At 48.1% G+C, this 25,905-nt stretch overlaps 1 protein-coding gene across 30 annotated transcripts in view; it reads right to left on the bottom strand.

Moving 5' to 3' along the window:
* Window positions 1-25,905, bottom strand: part of PPFIBP2 (PPFIA binding protein 2) — a 149,124-nt gene that overhangs the window by 63,711 nt on the left and 59,508 nt on the right. For 15 of the 30 annotated variants that reach the window (XM_082682950.1, XM_082682960.1, XM_082682976.1 and 12 more), the window contains 2 exons: window positions 6,572-6,664; window positions 2,370-2,483 (listed from right to left, as the gene is read on the bottom strand). In XM_082682950.1, the coding sequence (XP_082539076.1) occupies window positions 2,370-2,483; window positions 6,572-6,664 (207 nt within the window). Of the gene's footprint in view, window positions 1-2,369; window positions 2,484-2,651; window positions 2,846-6,571; window positions 6,665-20,281; window positions 20,581-25,905 lie in introns of those variants that run through there. The other 15 variants (XM_082682949.1, XM_082682951.1, XM_082682961.1 and 12 more) reach the window with 6 other exon arrangements.

Here is a 25,905-nt window from a genome sequence, read left to right as displayed (position 1 = left end):
CACAGAGACGCTGACAGGGGGGCACAATCTTGGAGAGCAGCCAGGACAGGTGGTCAGGTAGTACAGGCACCACACACAGCTGTTCTCTGACCCCTGACTACGTGGCTACCCTCCAGGCACTGTCTTCCTGAAACATCAACCTTCTGACACCTTCCTGGCACGTTTGCCTTCCACATTCAAATCTTCCTGGTCTCTGCCTGGGGTTCTGTAACACTCTATCACCCATCTCCCTCATCTCCATCTCAAATCCACAGCGTACACGGCCTTGACAATCTAGCAGGCTCTCCCATCACTCTTTGTGAAAATGCTTTCCCGCAATTAGAGATCTTTCCATCAGGCTATTTTCTTTCCTGGCCCTTCAAAAGAAAGATACTGCTTGAAAAAATAAACTCAATTCAACTCCTACTGAGATTGAGATTTTCAGGGAATAGGATGAGCAAGAGAAATGCATGCAATTTAAATAGAAAAACCAGGGGGCAGCTGGGTGGCTAAGTGGGTTAAAGCCTCTGCTTTTAGCTCAGGTCATGATCTCAGGGTCCTGGGATCGAGCCCGCATCGGGCTCTCTCCTCTGCAGGGAGCCTGCTTCCTCCTCTCTCTGCCTGCCTCTCTGCCTACTTGTGATCTTTGTCTGTCGAATCAGTAAATAAAATCTTAAAAAAAAAAAAAAATAAATAGAAAAATCAGGGGGCGGCTGGGTGGCTCAGAGGGTTAAGCCTCTGCCTTTGGCTCAGGTCATGATCTCAGGGTTTTGGGGTTGAGCCTCGAACCCGGGCTCTCTGTTCAGTGGGGAGCCTGCTTCCCCCTCTCTCTCTGCCTGCCTCTCTGCCTACTTGTGATCTCTCTATGGCAAATAAATATATAAAAACTTAAAAAAAAGGAAGAAAAATCAAACAGAGCCAAGAATGTGGTAACTTATTAATCAGAGTTGAAAAGAAAGCAAACTAGAGAGCAAACAGCTTCTGAGTTGTTGGAACTAGTTTTTTGTTTTTTGTTTTTTTTTTTAAAGACATCTGCATAGAAATACTAACTTTTCTTAAAAAGTTCTTCAAATGTACTCAAAACTAAGAAATACATGGGAACCAAAACATTTATCTTAACCCGTTCATGTTAAGGGACTGTCATTCTTTAAATAATTAGTGAGCACCTTCTAGGTGCCAAGTACTACAGCAGGAGTTACAAAGCATAAACCATGACTGAAGTTCATGTGTCTATTTCCCAAAATAAGTGAAAATGCAAGAATGATTCAAGGACATCAGACTGATCACCTTGATAACTCTCACAAAATTCTAATTAGCTTCTCAACAGTTTCTGAAAAGACTGAATAAAAATTCAACACCCCTTCCTAAAAACGGCAACTCATCATTTTAAATAGGGAAAAACTACTTGAGAGTAGAAAAACGATTATTATACTTTGAGCTAAAAAAAAGCTTCTAAGTGATAGTAAAGAAAATTATACAGCAAGACTTAAAAATGGAAAAAACTTCACGCTGATTGGAAGCCTAACAAAATCAGAGGACTAAACTCTATCTGTGGTGTGAACAGGGCTTTGTAAATTATACGCACATCTGATGACAACAAGGACCAAAAGGAAACAAGGCACTGAAGAGATTTATTTGAATGGTATGAGAACAGGTCAATTTTTCATTTTGATAACCACTAGATAACATTAATATATTCTTTATGAATTAAATCCTATCAAAAAAGATTACAAGAGTGGGAGGGCAAGAGTGAGATGGGAAGAGGCAGGAGAAAAGCTAACCAGGGGCCTAGGTGGCTCAGTTGGCTGGGCATCTGCCTTAGGCTAGGTCATCACGGTCCCAGGGGCCTGGCATCCAGCCCTACATCCTTCTGCTCAGCAGAAGCCCACTTCTCCTTCTCCCTGCCTTCTGCTTGTGCTCCCCTGCCTTCTGCTTGTGCTCTCTCTTGCTATCTCCCTCTCTCTCCAATAAATAAAATAAAACCTTAAAAGAAAAAAAGAAAAAGAAAAAAGTGAACTGCCTTTCTAAAATCCCAGATGCCACCCACTGTGAAGCTGTGCCTTGAGAAGAGAAGGGTGACTTGGCCCCTGAACCCGAACCCTTGGAGAAAGTGCCACCTGGGAATCTGTCTAACCTGCCCAACAGGTTATTCCTCTCAGGCCAGTCCTTCCCTTCCTCTCCTCCCCTGCAACTCTCAGTTCCTGGCTGGTTTCACCTGCTGTATAAACACCGCACATGGAGCAGCCCAGCCCACCTCCAGGCAGGATGGGGGAAGTAAGCAGTGAGCGTGGTGACCTGGACACAGAAAGGGACTCCCACAGAAGCGGCTTTAGAACCTGAGGCTTGCGCACGCGCATGCGCCCCCGCCCTCCGCGCCCCCGCCTCCTTACCTGCTGAAGCATCTCTTCAGCAGCATTGAGTTTCACCTGGTGTCCTTCCAGACACACTTCCAGGTCACGGATCTTCTCTCCTTGGGCCTCTACTTGGTCTGTGAGGACACTCACCTGTCCCAAGAAATAAAGCAATGCTGGAGGAGCAGAGACGGCTCACCTGGGGCTGTGAGACCAGGCTGCTGATCCTTACGTAAAGATGGCTTTCCTTTTTGGCAGGCGGCGCGCCACGGGGGGAGGATTGAGGGTTCTGGATGAAGAAAACTCCAGCTGCCTTCCTACCTCGCCACTGCCTCACTGACGCTGCCGCGCTTCCCTGTTCTTGAGGCACTCGAGAGAGAAACACCCAGCAGTCACGGCCACGCGCGCTGCCTCCGGGCTGGCCTCCTGCTCCTCAGTCGGCTCACCGAGCTCACTCAGTCTGGACCTCCAGGCATATCTCGGCTGGCTTGCCAGGGCTCCTGCCACCTCGTGTGGAAGGGCAAGCCAAGCTCCTGGGGAGACTAGCCAATGACCTTCCCTCTCTCTTCAGGGTGTGATGAGTGCTCACCTATCAGGCGGGGCTTCTGAAGCAATTAAGGAATGTGGGATGTAAAGGGCATGTATTAGCACTGACAGAACTTGGCTCCGGGGAGGTGTTTGTGCCTCACAGGCCAAAACCTGACTCTAAGTCATAACACACACCAGCCCCACGCACATAGAGCGGCGGGAAAGTCCTCCACCTAAAAAAATCACACAGAATATCTACTGGAATTAATAAAAGTCCACTTATATCAGTCACTGGAATTATGTCCTCAATACAAACCTAGAGGATTTCCATAGCCTGCTCTCAGCAAACTGCTCCAGGATCCTCCTTTTTATTAAAAAGGCGCCTCAGAGCAGGAAGACGAAGAAAGAGAATGAGTGGCCTCCCCAAACAGAGAAATCAATGACCGGTAAACTGAGATCAACACACTTCGGGTTTTTAACCAGTGGTGGAGTCGTGGCCATTTACATATAGATTATCCTAAGCGATTTCTCAGTCTGTAATGATAGCTGGAGTGTGAAGGAGTTACTCACTTCTGTTTGAACAGACTATCAATCACAAAGCTCACTTTACAGGGAAGAAATCTACTAATGCCACTTTAAGCCTTTCATTTTCATATTCCCACATGATTAAAGAATGGCTGGAACATATTCCTGAAGTTGGTAAGTAGTGTGCTAATATTCCATGTACAGTCCCCAAAACAGGCACCTTCTGTCATTTTGGGCCCATGTGAAAAACAAACCTTTGTGGTGGAGTGTTCAATCCTCGTGACCCAACACTATCAGCAGTCCTGGCCTTTTTTAACTACCAACCCTACCTTCAAAAGAGTACAGATTCTTTGGGGTGGCCTTTGAAATCTCCCTGGGTTCCAGAGTTTCTGTTTGGGAGGAATGTGTGATGGTTAATCTGATTATGAGGATTAACACATACTGTCTGCACCACACCTCGGAGTCATGCACTGGGGTTACCCGGAGGAATGACCCGAGGTCTCCTGCGTTCCATAGCCTGTAGAGCTCGGCTGTGCATGACTCAGGATATACAGGGCTACAGTGTCCTCACAAAACTGAATACTCAGAAGGACTATGGAGAGGCCCAGAAAATTGGGACAAATGTATAAAGATCCTAGAATGTGACCTTTACTCAATAAAAGGAAATACGTTTTGAGTCCCTACTACATGCTAGCCATAATTTTAGGTGTTGGATGGAATATAGATGTGGTAAAAAAGGGAGGGGGTAAAAAGCTTTACCTTAAAAAGATTACATTCTCGGGGCGCCTGGGTGGTTCAGTGGTTTAAGCCTCTGCCTTCGGCTGGGGTCATGATCTCAGGGTCCTGGGATCAAGCCTCGCATTGGGCTCTCTGCTCAGCAGGGAGCCTACTACCCCCCCCCACCCCGCTTGCCTCTCTGCCTACTTGTGCTCTCTCTCTGTCAAATAAATAAATAAAATATTTTTAAAAAATTACATTCTCATGAAGATAGAAAAGATTCTGGTTTTAGTACACATGCTGCTGAAGTGAGCACAGAAGATTTGGGGTTTCTTTTTAATTTACTCTGAAAACAAAGTATTTTGTTATGTGTGATTTGCCTTGCTCCTCTACAAGTAGACCCAGGAAAAACATTCTGGACCAAGTGCTTCAATTAATTCATTCTGGCTAAGCTGCCTTGTAAGTGAAGCAAGAGGTTCTACCAAGTTGAGGGGCCTAGCAGCTCCATGGGGGCCCACTACAAAACAGAGTGATCACCTAAGAGCAGCTCTGAAAGTCTGGTCACAAGCTCCTGGAACAGAAACCACAAGGATCCACCTCTGACTTCCATGATTAGCAGGTTCCCAATTGTGTTAGGACTGCTGCAATAAGGATTATCCAAGGAGTCTGGATGTTTTAAAACAAACAAACAAAAAACTGTGAATGTCAAAGAGAACATTATCACACAGGACTCCTTTATTAAATTAAATTCCTTTAAAAAGGAACATGTTAGTTCTGCCACGAAGTTTCCCGTTTCAAAAGTCTGCGAGATCACCCTGTTTGCTGTAAAAATTTAAACCGGACACTCTGATTAATCGTGTCATTGGGATGGACTCTCAAGTTATACACATCCCTCAAGATACATGCGATATAAGGTGCCATATAATCCAGCCCCTCCTACCTCTCTGAAGGCAGCTCCCCACCAGACATCTTCATGGTCATAAACTCCAGCCACAAAGGCCCTTGCTTGCTCCTTCCTACACACCAAGCACTGCCCTCGCTCAGGGTGTGCGCTGGACAGACTACCTCCTCTGTCTGGAATGTGCTTCTCTAGGCATCTGCAGGGCTCCCTCCTTAGCCTCCTTCAGGACTCCCCCTCTCAGGGAGGTCTTCTCTGACTACACAATCCTCACCTTGCTTTCTTTTTCTCCATAGTATTTATCACTGCCAGAAACATTTTACATATTGGTTTATTGTATATACTTGAACCCATACACATGTACATAGACCCACACAGACACAGACACACAAGCTCTGTAAGAACAGGGAGCTGAATTATTTTTGTCTCCACTGCAACCCTAGCACCTAAAACTAGTGTCTGCCAAGGGGTGAGCACTCAAATCTTTTTTAATGAGCAAATTATGGAGAAAAAAAATCTCCGAAAAGGCAAAATTATGCAATTGTATACTTGGTGTGAGCTTAATTTTTAAAAAATGGGGCAGGACAGGGAAAAAAAATGTCAAGGAAGAGAGGTCAAAATGTTAAAACTCTTTTTGACTTTCCAAAGTTCCTAAAATAATCATTTCTTACTCTTAGATTCATAAAACGAAGTAGAAAGGTGAAATAGAAGGGAAAAAGCCAAACATATGGCAGCCTCTTCATTCCAGTGCACTAAGCTAAAGCCCACAGCCTGCGAAGAGTTCCAGAACCCTACCTGCCCCCATCCTGTTTCACTACTATCCTTCAAAAGCTTTTTAGTGAGCCAAGATTGGAACAGTCATCTTCTTATTCTCCAAATCAATAATCACAGTGTCTGACAGTGTACAAATGCTAGATTTACACATCTGAGAGCTAAGACAGTGGAGAACCCCTGTCAGAGACAAACCTCACATAAGAAGGCTCAATGTTCTATCCTGCCAGGGAACCTGAGTCTTCAGAACAGAAAATGTTCCTTGACTATCTTTCTCCATAAAAAGTTTTGAAGTTCCTCTCTTTGAAGCAAGAAAGTCTTCAAAGACTCATGAGCCTGTGTTACTAGCCCCAGGGGACTTGGCCTCAAAGGGATCAGTCTGGATCCAGCTCCAGATGATTCAGGCCTGATCCAGTTAGCATCAACCCTATGTGCGTATCACTCATGGCTGGTTTAGTAGAGCCAGGAAGACACATCTTATCTCCCTTACAAGGCTTCTGGGCTCCTAGAGGACAGGGCCTCATTTATCAGCCTGGCCACAGAGCTCCCAGTGTATAGAAGAAGTGGGCGCTCAAACAGTACAAGATGAATAAATGAATGCATTCACAGCCCCAAGGCCAACTCCAGCTGAGCTGTGGCTTCAGTTACTTTCTGTTTTGTTTCAGGAAGAGTCTTTTTAAAAACACACACTTTCAAAGAGAATAGATCCAACAGAAAAAACCTCTTGTGCCTCCCTCCCACTCAGGGTACGTACAGAGCTGGAGGTAACAAGATAAGCTGTTTCCCACGAAAGTGGACCCACCTGTAAAATGAGGGACTCCTTATCTCCTTCTAGACGTGCCAAGCGTTCCTGGTACGTTTCATTATTAGCAGCACCTTGGTGATTTACCTGGGACTAAAAGGGGGAAAAAAAAACTATGTACTTAAAAGGCTGGAAAACATCTTCCCAGTTTCCAAATGAAGTATGCAATTTGTGAGGACAGTTTCGCTGGTTACATGTGCAAAACCACCTCCCTAAACAGGAAACCACGGGATTTCAAAACTACTATGAGGAGGACCACTGATAGGTGTGCCTTGAATGCTGGCCACACCAGCCCCTGGATGACCTCACCCTTGGCCGGGAAGGCCTTGATGGAACTCCAGACCCAGTGGTGCTGCACTTGACTGGGCATGTTGGGTTGCGTTTGGTGGAGGAGGAGGCCCAGCCCGCCAGAGGCCCCAACGGCGAGGAGTCTACTCTTCGAGGAGGCCCGAGAGCTGGTACATTCGTCAAGGAACTATGTGGGAACCAGTCCCGCACAGATCTCGGTCTCTCCTGACTCCCACTCCAGTGTTCTCCAGAGCCGAGGCTCTGCTCACAGCATGGAGGCCCGTCTGGAGCACTGTGGGGAACATGGAGGATGGGCGACCCAGCGGCAAGGCATGCAGTGTGTTTGCTTGTCTCGGTTCCAACACTGCAGGAAAAGGTGAAAATATCCGAGAAGAACCCAAGTGACAGTCAGAGGGATCTCAAAGAGCTAACAGGAAACGAAATAACCAGAAGCTGGAAAACAGATGAGCGGGAGAAGCTGTGAACTGGCAGATGGTGGGGTGGGGGGTTGGGGGGCAGAGCAGGATTTATAAAATGCTCTGAGCAAGAGACGGGAGGCTGCAGGCACTTTTGGGGTGTGTCTGACCTGGTTCCAGGCAGGGAGGAGGGAGAGAGGTGGCTGCCAATGGTCCTGAATTGGCCGAATGCCATCCACACTCCCTCCATGCTTAATGGAAGGCCGAAACCCAGAGGCCCACAGTAGGCCATTCAGGGGTTTGGCAACCTGAAAAAGCAGGTCTTATTGCTAAATGGGTAAGTGACAATCATCATAATCTGGGCTGGTCCAGAGAAGTAAAGCTCTGAGGTTCATGAGGCAGTATCCTCCATTCCAAAGGTAAATCATGGTTGTGCAAAGGAGTGGGTCAGAGAAGAACCCAGGCACAGAGGCCTGAAGGTGGCCCCCTTCTGAGCCCATTTCCCTACATTCCAACCTTCAGAATGGGCTTGCCAAGGGCACTCCTTCCTTCCCTCGTCCCACCCCTTCCCCAGTGCACACCAAGTAAGGGCAGGGGCAGAGCCAGTCCTAGTCCTGGGACAGAAACAGGGACTGAGAAATAGGTACCACATTCAAGGCCTGGCACGTCACTTGATAGAGAATCACTTGCTGCTGGAGGTGCAGGGGGAGGGCCTGCTTGGGGGCTGGTTCCCAGGGCGGCTGTGCCAGGCCACAGTGCTCACTGCCCTGGGCTCCAGCCGCTCTCTAGTCTGTGTCTTGTTCATTGTTATGGAAGCTCTTTCATACCATAGACAAAGGGCCTTCACAATCACAAATGACTTCTTTGTGAGGATGGCAGTTTATTGTTGTGACATTAATTCTGCTCCTCACACAGTCAAACTCTGATGAGTAAGCGAGGATATAATTATCACCCATGTTTTCTCAGACCCTTAAAGGAGAGGAAAATAATTGCTAACAGCAGGTCAAGAGCCTCTCTGTGGAACAACTCACATGATGATGAAAAAAGGACCCAGGCTCCCAGGGGAAGCCGTGCGCGTCCAGCCCCAGGACCACAGTCAGCACGTGTAAGGGGCCGCCCAGCACTGCTGGCTGCCACTTCTCTGTGGGTGGTCACGGAGAGAAGCCCAAAGGGAAGACTCCTGGCACAAGACTCCAGCAAGTCACCACATTGCTGTGCCTCAGGCAAATGGCACCCAGGACGCCCCTCATGTTACAGGTCTACCCGTACAGTCACCCAGAGACACAGTTATTTTTACTAACTGACCTCAAATCAAGTTGATATCGTAAGGTCAGTTAATACACAAATGCATGCCATTAGAGTCTCCAACAGATGCTAGACCGTAGTTAAAAAAAAAAAAAAAATCTGGATCTACTCTAGCAGCCAGCGGAAAAAGCAAAGCACAGTGAGTTACAAGATGCCCAGATCAGTACGGTGAATACAGTCAAAATGACGGCCTAGGAGAGATCTAACTATTCCTACAGAAAGGACAGGCTTCAAAGTTTTCAGAGAGATACTCTATGCAGTGGGGTAGACAACCAACATCTATGATGCTAACCTCACAGTAGGGGGCCCAGCAGAACTCACTGCTTTCTTGGGATGTCCTCTAAATAGGTCAAAGGTTAATGGATCGTCTGGGCCAAAGATGTGGAGATACACAGCAAGCTCTTGCGTAGTGCTCAACATCGCCAGGTACTGTTTCGAGCACTTTACATGCCTTAACTCTTTTAATATTTCCCATAAGCCTGTGAGAGGAGTACTATTTTGATTCCATTTTGCAGAAAAGGGAACCGAGGCACAAAGTGTAAGAACAAGGAATGAACAGTATTTTGCCTAAGTGACTACGTACTGAATCAGTAAGTTTTCTGTTACGGCTTAATTGAAGATATATATAATTAATTGAGGATAATATATAAAAATTTATATATTGGGATTGTACAAAAATTCACTGAAAATAAGGTTTGAAAATACTGAACCTAACTGTCCATTAATAAAGGAATGGCTAGGGGCACCTGGATAGCACAGTGGGTTAAGTCTCTGTCTTTGGCTCAGGCCATGATCTCAGAGTCCTGGGATCAAGCCCCGCATCAGGCTCTCTGCGTGGTGGGGAGCCTGCTTCACCCCCCTTTCTCTGCCTGCCTCTCTGCCTGCTTGTGATCTCTGTCAAATAAATAAATAAAATCTTAAAAAAAACAAAGCAGTGGCAAAATAAACAATGGTTCATCCACATTATGGATAGTTTGTGACATTCCAAAACATGATAATAAGACATTTTGGATAGTGAAAATAGCAAGATCCAAAGAATCATACAAAGTGACATTAGAAAACCATACTGTGGGGCTCCATGCGTGTATGACATATGAATGAAAATAAACTGACCCAGTGTCTGGAAGGCTACACAGCAACTATAATAGTGCTCTCTCCTGGGGAAGTGTCTGGGCTATGGAAAGCTGGGGACAGGAGGTTTGGTCAAGGTGGGCTTTTATTTCAACCATAACAATTTTTCTAAGATGCTCAAATATTTTCTTTCTTTCCTTTTTTTTAAAGATCTTGTTTATTTATTTGTCAGAAAGAGAGAGAGAGAAAGCGCGCAAGCAGGCAGAGAGGCAGGCAGAGGCAGAGAGAGAGGCAGGGTCCCTGCTGAGCAAGGAGCCCGATGCAGGACTCGATCCTAGGGCCCTGGGATCATGACCTGAGCCGAAGGCAGCGGCTTAACCCACTGAGCCACCCAGGCGTCCCTCAAATATTTTCTTGATAAATAAAATACACTTTAAAATCTAGAAGCACTGTTTGAGTACCAACAATGTTGGTTCCTGGTACTTCCTCCCTCCTACGGCAGCCTGAAGGACACACCCTCTCCCAGCAGGCATGCTGCCCCGTAGGACAGTGTGCCTAGCACAAAGGCACCTCCCTTGCCCCAAATCACTACTTGAGAGTAACAGAGCACCTTCCCCTCTTGTTCAGTCTACCAAAATCACCACTGTTCTCTAGCAAGCTTTTGAGAGATATTGAACATCAGTGAAATGGAGACAATGTCCCAAACACAGGTCAGCAGAATCACCATCTTATGCTTTTCCTGACACACCGAGCCAGATCTTTGCAATCTAGGTAAGACTGATACCTTGAAAACTGCAGTCCCGTAGAAAGGCACAGACCATGATAAAACACCATCTCCACTGAGCACAGAGCCATGAAGAGGATTATTTTAGAATTACCTTGTTGAATGCCAACACTCCTCAGCTGAAGGTGAGGGATTTCATTAGGGGAGAAAAGGCACGTGGTTATGGCAGCAAATGCAATTCTGCCCTTCCTGTTGCTTGCCTCTAATCTGCCATGGTTCAAACCAAGTTTCCGCTGCCAGAATCCAAAATCCAAAATCCCTGGCCCATGCATTTATCTCAAAGGGTGATAAAGCAACTGAGTGAAACTTACTTCTTAGGCAACAAGAAAGAATTCCTGCTATCTGGAGAGAATACAGTTACAAAGTTACAAAGAAATTCTGCCTACTGTTGATTTTCTGAACTGGCAGCTGAAGAAAGAATGGTCAGTTCTGAGCCAACTGTAGTTAAAATAAGGATCCTTGCTGAGGGCCAACAGGGATCTACTCTGTGGCACAGAGTGTGTCTGCATGGGATATACTGGGATAAAAATGGCACCCAGTCTCCTTCATGTGGGAAATGGAGGACTTCTTCTCCCCGACCTGTTAGCCTCCATGATTCTCCATGTAGAGCAAGAAGGTTAAGGCAGGGAATGTTACAAGATGCATGAGGCCCATGGGTATCCACTGGGCACGCATGGTGGGGGATGGTTGGGGGGGAGATACAAAAATAAGTGAAAACACAGCAATAAACAGGAAGGTTAAGGAGGGCTAAGAGGATGAATGGGAAATGAATAAATGAAGGGTGATAACATGAAACCACCTAACCACCAATTAAGAAGCTATGTCTTACATAGCTGGACAAATGTGGAGTCTAGGAGTGGGAGGCCAAGAGCTGTGGGTCCCCTACACCCACCCTTTGCCCAGCTGGAATTCAAGGCAAGGGATCCCTGGAGACTTTGCTGTGGGGCTTCCATATGCAAATACAGAATTCCTATAGCTTTCTGCCACACAGGTAGGACATCTGCAGAAGGACAGCCAGGAATGGCTAGGAGGTAGGGCTATACCTACCATGTGTGATCTCAGCTAGAATCCCTCATTTTGGGCCTTCCCAGCTTTTAAATGGAGAAAGTTCTACCTCACAGAGCAATCAATGCAGAGGGTCAGTTAGGTCGTCAATCACAAAAATGTGTGGGAATACAAGTACAGGATGTTCTTTATAGAGGGATGCACTAGTATTTCCCATTTCTGAATGATTGTGGAAATATGGAAATCATTTAAACAGCATTGTTTAAGCCAAAAGACCAAAGTACAGTTGGAAGCAGTTCCTCCCTTATACTGACAGTTTTAATTAATTCACTTTTTTTTGTGCAAGAAAACAAAAAGGCAATGTTTTTGATCAGGACACCTATGAAGTATCTGTAAAGATCTGTACAAACAGCCCAAGGAACAAAAAACAAAATATTTTTAGGTTGGGGGGGGAAAATGCCTAAGTGACAACATAGAACCCACTGCTACCTAAGAGCTCTGGAATCATGCTTGTGGAGTAAACAGCAGAGGACGCGTTCATTTTTCCATTGTCCCAGAAAAGATGCCCAAGTTTTGAGTCAGAGCTATAGAACCACATTTTTTCCTTCTTGGTGAGCATTTTACTAATGCTCTAATTAGTATATGCTACATACATTATAAACGAGCACAATGAGAATTTCGAGAGCTAATTAATGACCAATCATAAAACTCGAATTTTTTATTTCTGTTCCAATCTGGAGAAGTCAAGTCCAACTGAAGTTAAACATGAGTGTGTCAGCCACATCACCCCTGGCGGCTTCCTCAGAACCATCACCCTCTGACTCTGGTGGCTGCTTAGATTCCATAATGCTTGCTCACTCTTGGCCTGGCCCCTCCATTGTAGCTTGGCCAAGGGATAGCCATGTTAGGTCTCTGCGGAGTTCTGGATGAAGTGCTTAATGCCAAGGCCAGAAGCCATGCAGAAACCCCAGGAGGGTTCATCCACAGTCTGGCTAGCCTCTGCTCTCCTAGCATGCTCTTGCCCCCTCTCAGGGACGTGGGGTAGGCTACTTCTGCAGCATTCCCCTTCCAGTACATGCTAGAGGACCCTCTGGTCAGCACCTCACTTCTCTGAACATAGGGAATGGCCTGGTTCCAGAAGAGTCAAGTGGGGCAGACAAGAGGTCACATGAGGGGTATCATTTGGTATGCAAGCAGGGGGTGTGGGAAAGGCCCAAGACAATCGGCTCTCCAGTGTGACAGCTCTAGCCATCTTGGTGTTATTCGGAGCCAACAGCCACTTCTCAGAGCTGCTGCCTTGGGGTCCAAGATACAACTGCCCTCCCTTTTTTGATATCAAGATCTACAGTCTTCACTAGGTAAAGTCCTATTTCCTTCAGTGCTTCTGAGAAGCTGTGAATGCCAGTTTCTTCAGGACCCTGGCCACAGTTCATATACGGTCCTAACTGGTCAGATCATTTTATAGGAGGGTCCCTTGCTTGTAAATACATGGAGATTTTGAACAATGAGCCAGGGTAAGCCCTGGTCTTAGGTAAGTCTTGGGATGGCTTCCCCTTCTTCAGTTATTAAAAACGTAGATGATGTGTGTTTTTAGGGGAAGAAGAAAACAAGAGAAAATGTGTAGTACTTCCAAGCTGCCTGGTCAAGGGGTTTTTATCAAATCCAGAAAACCAATTTCAAGTGAGCCATGGCTGCCAGGCATAGGGGAGATGTCACAGTCGCTAAGGCTAGACTTCAAGCTCAGAAGTACCACTCACATACCAAACTTCTTAGAAACGTGAAAAATGCAGACCTTAAAAATAAGGGGACCAGTGGCACCTGGGTGGCTCAGTGGGTTAAAGCCTCTGCCTTTGGCTCACATCATGATCCCAGGGTCCTGGGATCCAGCCCTACGTTGGGCTCTCTGCTGGGCTGGGAGCCTGCTTCCCCTAATCTCTCTTTCTGCCTGCCTCTCTGCCTACTTGTGATCTCTGTCTGTCAAATAAATAAATAAAAATCTTTTAAAAAAATAATAAGGGGACCAAATACATACATATATATATATATATAATCAGTGACTCACAGAAGCTATACTCAATCCCTGTTACATAGTTTAGGTTCTGTATCGGGGAACCTAGCAGTATGAGCAATGGTAGTGCTCGTAAATAGAAAAATCTCCCTAGATTTTTTGGTTTAGGGAGTTACAGGGTTTTCTGGCAGCGCTTATAAAAACAACTGTTCCCAGGACCCGTTCCACTTTTCTAGGCAAAGAATAGTCAAGCCAGTTTACTATCCTTGGCACAGAGTTGAAAGAAGTTTCTTCCAAATGCAGTATGAGTGGAGTGCAATCAGATCCTTAACCACTAGGAGTCCAACGAGAGACACCTATCCTGACCCTGACCTCTTTATATCTTCCACCTCTTGGTTTCAATTATATATCAGAGTTGCTATATATTATATATAAGTGTTGCTAGCAGAACTGTCAAATGATCTAAATGACCACCTTTAGGGGAAAGCAAAGCCAAGTTCGTAAGTAGTGAACAGTTTGGTTGACTAAAGTATGTGTAATCACTTGTTCTTCCTTTATCTATTCAATGACTCAAATCTTCCTAAATACCTACTAGGTGCTGCTCTGTGCTGAATAAATGATTCAGTCCTTACCCTCAAAAAGCTCTACAGTCTTACCCTGAGATATGATAAATACAGTTAGAGAATAAGCCAGTAGCAGTGGCATAGGAGAGGAGGAATCAATTATACCCTCAGGGGAGAAGAGACTTTATGGTGAACCAGCTTTGAAAGCTACAAGGGAATCTCCCCAGGAGAATGGAAGAACAGCGTCTCTGGAAAGTCTTCCCAATACAGAAAGTCATCCATAAAACCATGATAATCATTACCCTTCAGACACTCTGGCTTCCCAGACTAACACAGAAAACAAAAGATACCATGAAGACCATCACGGAGAAGCTCCCTAGTCAAGGAGCTGGTGTGATGTACATGAAGGTTCCGAACATCCTAAGGAAGATCTGGAATGAAAGGAATGCATTTGGTTTACCAAGGTCTTGATCCTAAATTATAGCCTTGGATAAGCTTTGTCCCTGCTAAATTCTCCTGACAAGGTGGCTGGATCCGTAAGGAACCTATAGTGCTGGGCTGCAGGAGAACTGGTATCTCTAAGTGTGCTGGTTATCTTGTGAAGGGAGGGTATGAAGACCAGGAAGAGAGTACAAACAGGAGGTTCTCTGAGTGGCTCACTTTCCTCATCTTGCCAATACCAACAGACACATTGGCTCCTTGGTATTAAAAGCATTTTCGGGGACAGAAGGGCAGCATCGGGTGCTGGGGTTGGGAGTGGAGAGGGTGCTGTGACTGGAGACATTAGAAGTAAATGCCCAGTGCCTCCTCCTGCTAAGGGGCCAGTAGTCAAATGAGTGTGAGAGAAAGATCCATAGGTGGAAAACATGGGATTAGGTAGAGGGCCAAAGTGAGGAACAGGTCCTTGGGACACAAAAGTCCCAAATTGGAATGAATTCTGAGGAAATGGATAGGAAAGGTTGTTTGGGAACAGGAGGCAGGAAGAACATTGTAGAAGGAATTTGAGAGAGGTCAGGAGGGACAAAGCCAGTGCACAGTGGGGTTGGGAGCTATGAGGAAAGAGTAGAGATGGTGGGTTTTCAGTCTACTCTTCCAAGATTCCTGATGGTGAAAGGCAGGCAAGTTATTATGCAGTGTGGAGGCAAGTAGAAGGTCAAAGACAGTCTTGATTTGTTTTTTTTTTCCCTAAGAATGAAGGAAAAGCATATTCTGCCAAGGATAGGGACGAGCAGGCGGGGCTGCGATTTAGAGGAACAAGAGGCAGCGGAACCAGACTGGGTCAGGAGGACAGGATCCTGAGATAGCCTTGGCCCATGAAACAGAAGTGGAAAATGTTGGCTGTGAACATAGTTACATTTTGTGGTGAAGGAGAGGGAAGAGGAGAGCTTCATCTATGGGTGGCATCACCTCCCACCACCCCTTTAGTGAAGTAGGTAGTGACGTCAGTTGAGTCAGTTGAGAAGGGAGCCTAAGGCTGGGGACAGATGGAAAGGTGTGAAAGGGCTGACACAGAGGACTGGAGAGGGAAGAATGCAGGGAGGAGTCCGGGATCCCCAAGCCTGGCTGCCAGCCTGCTACCAACGGCTGCATTGTTCTGCCCTGTCCACAAGCTATTTAGCAACTGGCTTTGCTATGATGTCACCTTGTTAAACCCTGCTGGGAAAGAGGCCTGGGGGCCTCTCCAAGAGGCTGACAGACAGGAGTCACAGATGCCAGAGGTCAGAGATGGTGGAATTCTAGCTCCTCAATTATACTGAGGGACAGGACGCTTGGGCATGTTGGGTACATTGGCTAAAGACAGGAGGTACCTAAAGGAAACTGGAAACTGCTAGAACCCTTGAGTAGGCATACCTGCTGCTATCCTCCTCGTGGTCTTGAAAACCTCTCCACCCAGAAGCACGGTGGGGCAAAGAATGCCAGTGATGATCCTGATCATCACTGCCATAACAAATGCTTACAATGCATTTTCTAAGCACTTTACATATATCAAATTATTCATCCATATTTTACTATCAAGGAGACTTACTCCCGGGGGTTAAATCAATCATCCATGGTCACATGGAGCAGAGACATGAGCCTAAGGAGCTTGATCCAGGATCCGTGCCGTCACCCAGTAGGAATGGCTTTCAGAGGCCACTGCCCGTGTCTCCCCCCTTGCACAGCAGTCCAACCTGAGTGCGAGGCAAGTCAAGGTCTGGAGCTAGGATGCCTGTGCGCCTCTTTGTCCTCACAGCTCTGCTGGCCCAGGCTACTGGGTCAACCATTTGAGTACCAGAGGACACAAAATAAAAGTCTCACATTCGCAGCTTGAGTTTATTCCACACTCTACTACAGAACCCAAGTTCACTGTATAGGGGATCCACAGTAATTCCTTTTTCTTTGTGACTGTGTCCTGGAAGTTGGCTTAAACACTGAATGTGCCAGCAGCCAGCAAGAGTGTGAAGATGCTGATGGTGGTGGGATTTCTGTCCCTGGGAAAATAAGCCCAGCTCAGAGGGCAGTAGGTGGGTCCCACGGATCCTGTCTGGGGCTATTTTTAGAGACTCTTTCCTGACCATAATGGGTTGGATCCAGTGATCTCAAAGCAGGGCAGGTGTGAGTCGTTTGTGAGTCAGTAAGGAACCAGACAACTGAACGGCAAAGGCCTTCTGGATGCTTGCAGCAGATTACCCTGTCCCTGGATTCAGTTCTGGTCAGCCTTCACTCAGTAGCCACAACCAAGTTGGCCAGAGCCAGAGGCTGCTGGGGCCTCTGGCTACTCCCCGTGGGCCAGGTCACAGCTGCCTCTTTCAGATCTTCAGTTTGAGACCTTGACGGGGCATGCAGCAAGTGGGGGACAGCCAGAGGAAAGAATGGCATAGCACATGCCACTGGAGAGAACCCAATTGGTTCTCCCTTTGGTTCCCACCTCCCTCACAACGGTCAGTAGCAGTTCATAGGTACAGCGATTCTTTGCATAGGCATGTTCCTATGCAAAGCATTCTACAGATGTTAGCTAACTTGATTCACACAACACCTGTATGCAGCAGGTACTATACCCTCCTCATTTTAGAGATGAAGAAATCCAGGGCTGATCACGTAGCTAGTAAGTGTGACAAAGCCAAGATTCCAGTGCAGGCCTTACTTCAAACCACATGTTCTTAATTACAATAGTACACAGTATCCCATCCCCCAAAGGCCACAGAACAATGTTCCCTTTTTCTGAGCCAATGCTTTCCCTGCTACTCGGTGCCTCCTTGCCCACAGGCATCTCCCCTGTTGTCCCCAAATTCAAAGACTTGGCCTTGCTCTGAGACCCTGCCCTCCCAGGCTGGTCTTAAGTGCAAGGGCTTCTAGCTTGTACGCCAGATCACCCCTCATCCATCTCTTCTAGAGTCTCCCCTTCTGCATGGAAAAATGAAGGCGATAGTGTTTGCACCTTCAAAACCGGGCCTAGAGAAACCCGCTCTCCAAGCCACTTCGGCTGGAGGACGAGTGGGAGAAGGGAGGTATGAGCCCCGCAGACAGGAGGTACTGAAGACCCGCAGCCAAGGAGCCCATGGCAGGGATGGGGTCAGCAGAGGACTGCTGCCAAACGAGAGCCTTGATGGAGTCAGATGAAGTGGGTGTCAACATGGAGGACATTGGACATAAGCTTAGGAAATGGAGGGAGCTCACGCCAGAGCTCAGAGTAGATATAAAGGATGGGATTCAAACGGTAAGTTGAGGGCGCCGGGGTGGCTCAGTTGGTTAAGCAACTGTCTTCAGCTCAGATGAAGCGACTGTCTTCAGCTCAGGTCATGATCCTGGAGTCCCGGGATTGAGTTCCGCATTGGGCTCCCAGCTCCACCAGGAGTCTGCTTCTCCTTCTGACTTACCCTCTCATGCTCTTACTTGCTCTCTCCCAAGTAAATAAATAAAGTATTTTTTTTAAAAGGTAAGTTGAGGCTGGGTTGCAAAAATTCTCAAAGGTCAAGCAGGCAGCTGATCTTGGGCTTTCATTCCCAGACTACAGGCAAGTCCTGCGGTCTTAGGACCAGGGTCACAGGATAAAGGGATTTTTTAAAGAGGATTTAAAAAAGAAGAATCTGGCAGTAGTGCTTTAGGTACAGATACTCTGATTATTCTTCCCGGGTCATACCCAACACTTTGTGCTTTGTTTCTAATGATCATTAACATTCTGAAAGTAGAAGAAAACTATCTTTTTTGCTAGGAGTCATCCCAGCGGTTTCTGAGGTCTCCTTGCTTCAAGTGTCCCTCATCCAACTTGCATTGTGCACAGGAGCCAACGTGGCCAGCCTGGGTCTCAGGACAAGCTGCCCGCCTACATCGCAGCATGTGTGGAATCAGTTCCTCTACAGACAGAACTTGGGAAAGAGGTGTGGAGTTCAAGCCAGTGGGACGTGGCACCGATAGCCCCACATGCATCACAGCTGAAAGACCTCCTGATTTAAAAGCTTCATTTGGAGCAAGGAAAACAGACTCAGTGATGGGAAGTGCACTTCTCACCTATTTTCCCCCAGATTCTCCTGTGAAGGTTTTCGGATGCTTGAGACAATGGACACAAACCTTTGCCAAAATGTCTGGTCCCCTCAATGCGCTCTCTGCTGGCCACAATGCCCCCATGCCAAAGCTGGGGCTGAGCACAGACAGGATTTCGGCTGGGTTCTAAACCAATAGTTTTCTACATATTTGGCAAAAGAGGGGAGGAAGGAGAACTGGATTGGGAGACAGAAAGCAGGGTCCAAGGCCAGGCTGCACCATGAGGAGTTCTAACAATAACAAGCATGAGGTCCTCAGCCTCTCCCGGGCTTTGTTAAATGGAGGGTTAAATGCACTCACCAGCGGCTTCCGGCGAGTCCCCAAAGCTCTAGTTTTGTTCAGCTGCCTTACTTTCATCACACGCTTGCCATATACCACATCACAGCGAGAGTAATTTTCTTAAAATACAAACTGGGTCCCCCCATGTGTGCCAGGTCACTCCCAGTCCACAAGTTCCCTGTCACACAAAGCACGTCCCCCACAAGCTTTATCTCCGCTGCCCTGAGTGACTGGGCATCAGCCAGCTCCCCTGTCACGGAGTTTACCCACTCCGGCTTTCTCTCAGTCTTGAAGCTTGCCCAACTCCCTCCTGCTTTAGGAACCTTTATACACTCTGGCCTCTTTGCCTGGAATGTTCTTCCCCCCACTTTCCACCTGACTCGCTCCTACTCTTCAGGTCTCGGTGAAGCATTCCTTGCTCGGAGGGCTCCCTGATCGCTCCTCCTCACTCGTTCCTCCTCCTCTCGATGGTGCCTAGTAACAGCTCCCTCTCCTCTCTGCACTTGATTTGTAGCTTCAGCTTTATCTGCTGGGACGGTAACCTCAGCCTGCCACATCGGACAGCGGCTCCCCAAGAGCAGAGACGGATTCCACTTTGCTCGCCCAGTACCCCCGTCTCTATAAATATTTGCTCAACGCGTGCCGCAGAGCGTGCACACAAAAGCCAGCATCCCCTCGTCTGGGGGTGGCGATCGGGGGCCTTCAGAGCTGGACACATCCTGTCCCTCCCCGGTTACAACGTCCAATCTCTTATCTGTCAGCTGTTTTGCCCTTCCTGCTGCTGAGAAACACTCAGCCTCCGTGTGAAAATAAAATGGACAACCATCTTGACTGGTTTAAAGATGATTGCGAAGGAGGAAAGAGCCCAAGTTCGGCGAGTACGGATGCTACTCCAGCCCCAACATTCATTCATTCATTCGTTCGTGGCTCACACCACACGCTTGAGCTCATCCCCTAAAGAAAGGGCATAAACAACTTGCAACCCAAACCCCTGGCTTCAGAGCGGTCAGAAGAGAACTCCCCAAGAGCCTTCCTCCGGAAACACAGAAGCTGTCCTGGCTGACAGCAGCTAACACTCGGCCTCAGATAATATCAGAGCAGAGACTGAGGTCTGAATCTGAAAGGCAGCAGCTTACTCTCTGCGTCCTCAGACCCAAAGGCAATGGGACACTTTTTCTCTGGTCACAGCGTTTGGAGCCTCCAACTGTTTAAGCGCCCGAGTTAAACTAACGAACTTTCTTCACCCCTCCGTGCCTTTCTGCACAGAGGCTCATTCACCAGAATGTCAGTGGAGAAACAAAGACAGCTGACTGTTTTCTCCCCTAGTGCCTATAATTAGATTCTCATGGAGAACTTGGCCACCACAGGGCTTTGCTGGACAAATACTACCCCTGCCCTCCCACCCCCCAGCATCTCTCTAGCCCTTATCTCCCGGGAGACCCACTCACTCCAAAGGAGCCAGTCACTTACCCTCTTCAGCCACGCAAAATGCTTGTAAACATCAATGTCCCCATCCATGCTGGGCACCCATGTCAGCAGTTAGATTCCTTGGTGGAAAAAGCCCTTTTTTCTGGCTAGAGACCAAATTCTCTCCTCTTCCTTGCTTCTGCCCCCTCCCCCTCGGGACGTCAAGCTGTGTTCAAGTTTCCCCACTTCCCTGGCCCATGTCCTTCAGCCTTTCCCTAAACAGTTTCAGATACACAACGGCTCAGACCAGACCGTGCTGCTCCAGTGTCCTCCCCCTCCGCCCCCAGACACACGCAGGCACCAGCTCTGGGATTCAGAGCCTGAGCAGCAATCAAACCTCGAAAAAAGGTAGGGGAAAAAGACAGACTTGGACAGGAGTTGTAAACACACACACACACACACACACACACACACACACACACACAGGAACATTTTTTTTTGGTGATAATACCAGAGCCTGCCAGAGGGAAACAGTCCTGAAGAAAATTCCTCGTCTGGCTTCCCCTTTCTGCAGTGGCTGGAACTCATTACCAAGAGACCCCGATTTCCTGTCTCTCTGCTCCACTCTGCATTTACCCACAGGCTCCCAGCTGCTCTCGGTTTATTTGGGACTGGGGAGAAGACTAAAAATAAGTGCTGCTCTTGGAGGAGCTGCTGGTTCCCACACACAGCCTGACCCCCACCCCGAAGCCCACGCCTACCCCTTTTCCAGGCGGGTGTCGGCCTGGGCCCTGAGGAAAGCCATTTTTTTCCCAAAAAAGAACACATTCAGAACCAGCTCCGGTCTGGGTGGCTGGCCCGCTGTCTTTGGCGCTGGTGGCTCTGTCTGCCAGGGGCGAACTGCTACTCCCCAGGAGACATTTGGCACTGAGGGAGTTTGGCCTGGGGGTTCTGTTCGCCCCCCATACAGCCAGGCCTTCCTGGGGCACATTTAGCACCAGGATGGGTACAGCTCCCACTGAGCCCGAGGCAGGCCTTGCTGGCTATCTCCCACTCCAGCTTAGCTGCCTCAGAAGCCAGGGAAGGGGGAAGGAGAGGCCCCCTCCAGTGGGTGCCCATGAGATGTAGGGAGAGTCTGGGAGGAGCCCTAGAAAGGCAGGGGCTGGTGGAGATGGGGAATTGTGTCTGCTTTCCTGGGCTGGCCTTCCAGGGTGGTCTCCCCATCCCTGCCTGCCCCTCCTCCCCCACATGGCTGCCCTTCACCTCCACTCACCCCCCACTCCTCTGAGAGCTTCCCTAAACACAGCTTTTCTCCCTCGCCTGGCCCTTAACGTGCGGCCTTTGGCTAGAGTGATTATGAAAGCGATCCTTGATGTGGGTACGGCGGGAACTGTGGTTACACACAAGACCTCTGGGCTCTGCTGCCGTCAATGACTTGCAGATGTACATCTTGTGATGGTGGGGGCCTTCCTGGTGCCCTTAGGGGGTCCCCAGAGTGGGGGTGTTCCTGAAATGCTAGCCTGAAGAGAAGGCTCTACTGGGTGTCGCTATGCCCCTTAGCACGGCCTCGAAATCCAGCACGGCCCAGAATTGGGCCTGGCAGCCTAGTCACCAGCAGGCTGGCCCATCCACAGAGATGAGAGGCGGCAGCCGGGGAGCTCTGGCCAGCAGCTGGCATGAGGGGAGGAGTAAATTCCTGGAGGCACACCCAGATCAGAGGCTGGAAAGGAAAAGCAGGCTCTGCTGTCCGTGCGCTGAGCTCTAGGCCCTTCTCGCCTCTGGCCCAGTTCAGTCAAGGCCTGGGCCCCACCTGGTTGAAGTCCCCTGACCAGAACTAGGATAGGATATGTTGGGGAAAACAGGTCTGTAAGGTTGCAGGGGTAGGTAAAGCTTCATTTTTGTTTTTTTTTCCTGTCTGAACGTCTGGGAAAGCCTAAGGAAGAATTCATCAACATGCATTTGCCCAGCGTCCAAGGCAAATGAAACCGACTTCTTGCCCTGAGCAAATAAAGAATCATCACATGGTATGTGGTAAAGGTGTTTCTGGGGCCCTAGGGAAGAAGAGGCCTCTAGAGTGGGTTTGGGGGCTGGTTGGGGAGACACAGGGCACAATTCCAGCCCCTGCTCCCCGTGGTCATGGCTCAGTGCTTTTTAGTAGGTTCTGGTGTGAGGAGGAGGGAAAGGACAAGGCAGCAGTGTGGTGGCCTCTCTCAACCTTGCCAGCTCCCACCTGCCTGTGGGGTTGGCTCCAGCGGCAGCCCCTTCCCAGCAGCCACACCCCCCTGCACTTCACTACCTGTCCTGTTGTACTGAACCACCATGGACCGCTGACAGGTCTGTGCACTGCACCAGACTGGAGAACATGTATGTGTCTGTGCCCTGACCTCCATGCCTGCCAGTTCCAACTGAAACATTCTTTGAGTGAAAGAGTGAGGCTCACATGGTAAGACTTGCAAGGCAAGCCTAAAATTCAACTGGGAGAACATGGGTCCTAAAGGTGTGTTTCCCTAGGGTAATGATGCTCCACTGAGAGGAAAAGATGGAACTGATGTTCATCTCTCTTTTTTTTTTTTTTTTAAAGATTTTATTTATTTATTTTTTTGACAAAGAGAGATCATAAGTAGGCAGAAAGGTAGGCAGAGAGAGAGAGAGAGAGAGGGAAGCAGGCTCCCCACCAAGCAGAGAGCCCGATGCAGGGCTTGATCCCAGGACCCCTGGATCAAGACCTGAACCAAAGGCAGCAGCTTAACCCACTGAGCCACCCAGGTACCCCTGATGTTCATCTCTTAACTCACCTCACATGTGACCAATGTGAGGCAGGAGGGTGGAGAAAGGGAAAGAGGAGGGAGGAATCCAGACAAGCAGCAGCTAAATTCTTGACATATTTTTATGGTATCCTCAAGTAGCAATTTCTACCTCAGCCTTTTAAAAAGGGGGGTTGTAATTCAACTAAAAAAATCACAGAATAACACTCCAAAAGACCTAGGAGCAGAATACTATTTGGATGTATAAATCACTATTTCTCTGAAAACAACGTTTCCAGATTATCAAAATGATCCGTGACTCCCAAAGAATTACAAGCCTGGGTTTTATCTGGCCTATGCTGTATATTAATCTGCAAGGTTTAACCTTCCCTTAAAGGAAAGTGGGGGATGGGCCTCCTATCTAGTACACCGCCTTGGACCCACTGCTAAGGTGCATTCTCAGGAATCACAGGGGGTACACAAATAGGAGTTATTAGGGTGACCCCAAAAGCCCTTGGGGCCTTCCCAAAAGCAAAGCACTCCCCAGCAACCACACTCAGCTCAGCACCATCTGGAACATGAGGTAGCCAGCTGAGGGCAAAGGGCATGACACTGAGTGCCTGAGCATCTGGGGCCTAAAAACACAGTGAAGAGGGCAGAGTAGTCAGGTTTGGACTGGGAAACACAGGTAGCTTGTCCCCGTCCTCATCCCAGGGCTTAGCAGGGAGCCCCAGGAGAGTCACCTTTGTGGCTGGAGTTTCACATACGTGTGAGGACTGAGGACGGCTTCCTAAGGTTCTACACCCCCACCAGGAGTCAGCAGCATCTAACTGGGTAGAACTCTGGACTAAGAGGGGGTCTCATGGGTCACATGCCATTGTAACTGGACACCTGCACCCTGAGCTCTAGCTTAGCCCCGAGCCTTGGGCTCTGGGCCATGGTGACAGGTGTCAAGATAGCCCTGGAATACCAGATACAGGTTTGTATCCTTCAACAGGTGTGGTGCACGGTGGATCTGCCACTGGGGAGTGGGGAGAGCGGAGGACAGGGAGGGGCCCAGCCCAAGGACACTGATCCTTTGGGCTCACGGTAAGCAGCATCCTGGCCAAAGGAGCCCAAGTCCCCATGGGGCACAAGCATGGGAACCCACCATCACAAGGAGCTGGGACAAGGATCAGCAGGAATCAGCAGACTTTTCCCATAAAGGGCCAGATGGCAAATGTTTTAGGCTTTGTAGCCCATATGGTCTCATTGACACTCAACTCTGCCATTTGGAAATGCAAAAGCAGCCACAGCTAACATATAAACCAAAGAGTGTGGCTATGTTAACACCTTATTTGTGGACACTGAAATTAGAATTTTAGACCATTTTCACATAAAATATGCTCATAATTCCTCAATCACTGAAAAACATAAAAATCATCCTTACCTCATTGGGCATAAGAAATAAACAGTGAGCCAAACACATGCCATAGGCTGCTGACCCCTGGCTAGGGCAATACTTCCCCATTTAAAACAAATCACCTGAGTTGAGAGTGTTCTTGTAAAAATGCAGATTCTGACCCTGAAGGTTGAGAATGGGACCTGAAACTGCATTGCTAACAAGCTCCCCGGTGATGCTTATATCTGAAGATCTTGTATTTGTATAGTCAAAGGTTAGGAAACCATGTTTAGAAGTTTCTTAAAGTACAGGGTATTGAAGTTTGCCTGGAAGTTCGAATCCTTCGGAGCTCTCCTCCCTCCCTCCCTTTCTCCCTCCCTCCCAGAGGTGCCTGAAAGGGCAGAAAGTTCCTGGTGGATGCAGGGTGGGTGGGTGTCTACATGCTCAGACCCCATGTTATGCTAACCTGGCAACATCAGCCACCATGTCCCCTGAACCTGAAGCAGGAAATTTAGTGGGGAAGGGTTTATTTGCTCATTTACCAGTGTTTGCACATTCTTGGTCATTTATAAACATTGGTTCTTAGGGACTGAAATCATATCCTCAAGTCAGGTCTGAAAGGAGCCAGACCTCTAGAATTTAGGAGGGTACAGTTTAATGGCGGGGGTGGGTGGGGGTGGGAGAGGCGGCATGAGCAAACATCCAGGAAAGTGAAAACTGCAGAGTTTATAGTAGCTGCAGGGTCCCCATTCCGAGCTGCTATGCCAGGAAAAATGTATTTAAAAAAATCTAAGGTGCAGGTTTCCTCTAGGGCAGGGCCTGGCAGCTGATGGCCAGGAAATGCCTCCTGGAATGGAAGGAGTCATCCTAATAGAGCCCCAGCAAAAGTCACTGGAACGAAGGGGTTTGGAGAGGTCTTCTCTGCCTTGACAATGAAGACCAGGTCGCTGCTCCCAGCAGCAGCAGCCCTCAGCCCTCCCATTTCCTCTCCCCCAGCACAAACAATAGTGACCTCTCAGGCCTGCCCTTTCTCCAGTGGGTTCCGAGGAAAATGGGAAAGAACTCTCCCAACTGAGCCAGGTACGCTGTCCAGCAGCTTCATTAAGCTCCCCTAAGAGGGGAGCCTAGGTCATCTTTCTAACTGAAACAAACAAAGCTATTTTTTCTTACATAAAGCCTGCACCTTCTTCCTTGGGCTTTAGACTTTCTAGCATTTATCCCTGACTGCCACCTAGCGGTTTCATCCAGTACTGCACAGGAACAAAGAACCGGACTAGCACCCCAGCCCTGCTCAGGTGAAGTCTCAAGGAGTCCCTGGGGAGCAAAGCACAAGTGGGGGGAAAAAAGAAGAAGAGGAAGAAAAGTGGAGGATGGTGCCCATACCTAGGACTTTCAGCTCTCACTCAAGGGAAAGGCAAGAAATTCACACTGAATTGGCTCACATAAGCTCTATTTTTTCTCCCCTTACAATATAAGCACCAAATTTCCCCTTCTCTCAAAATCCATAGGAAGGGATATGTGTGTGGCTTAATTCATTAATCGTCTGCATCTGGTTCAAGTCA

This window comes from Mustela nivalis, assembly GCF_964662115.1.
Source record: "Mustela nivalis genome assembly, chromosome: 9".
Lineage (NCBI taxonomy): Eukaryota > Metazoa > Chordata > Mammalia > Carnivora > Mustelidae > Mustela > Mustela nivalis.
The sequence above is the reverse complement of the archived record's forward strand: the minus strand, read 5'-3'. Positions and strand labels throughout refer to the sequence as shown.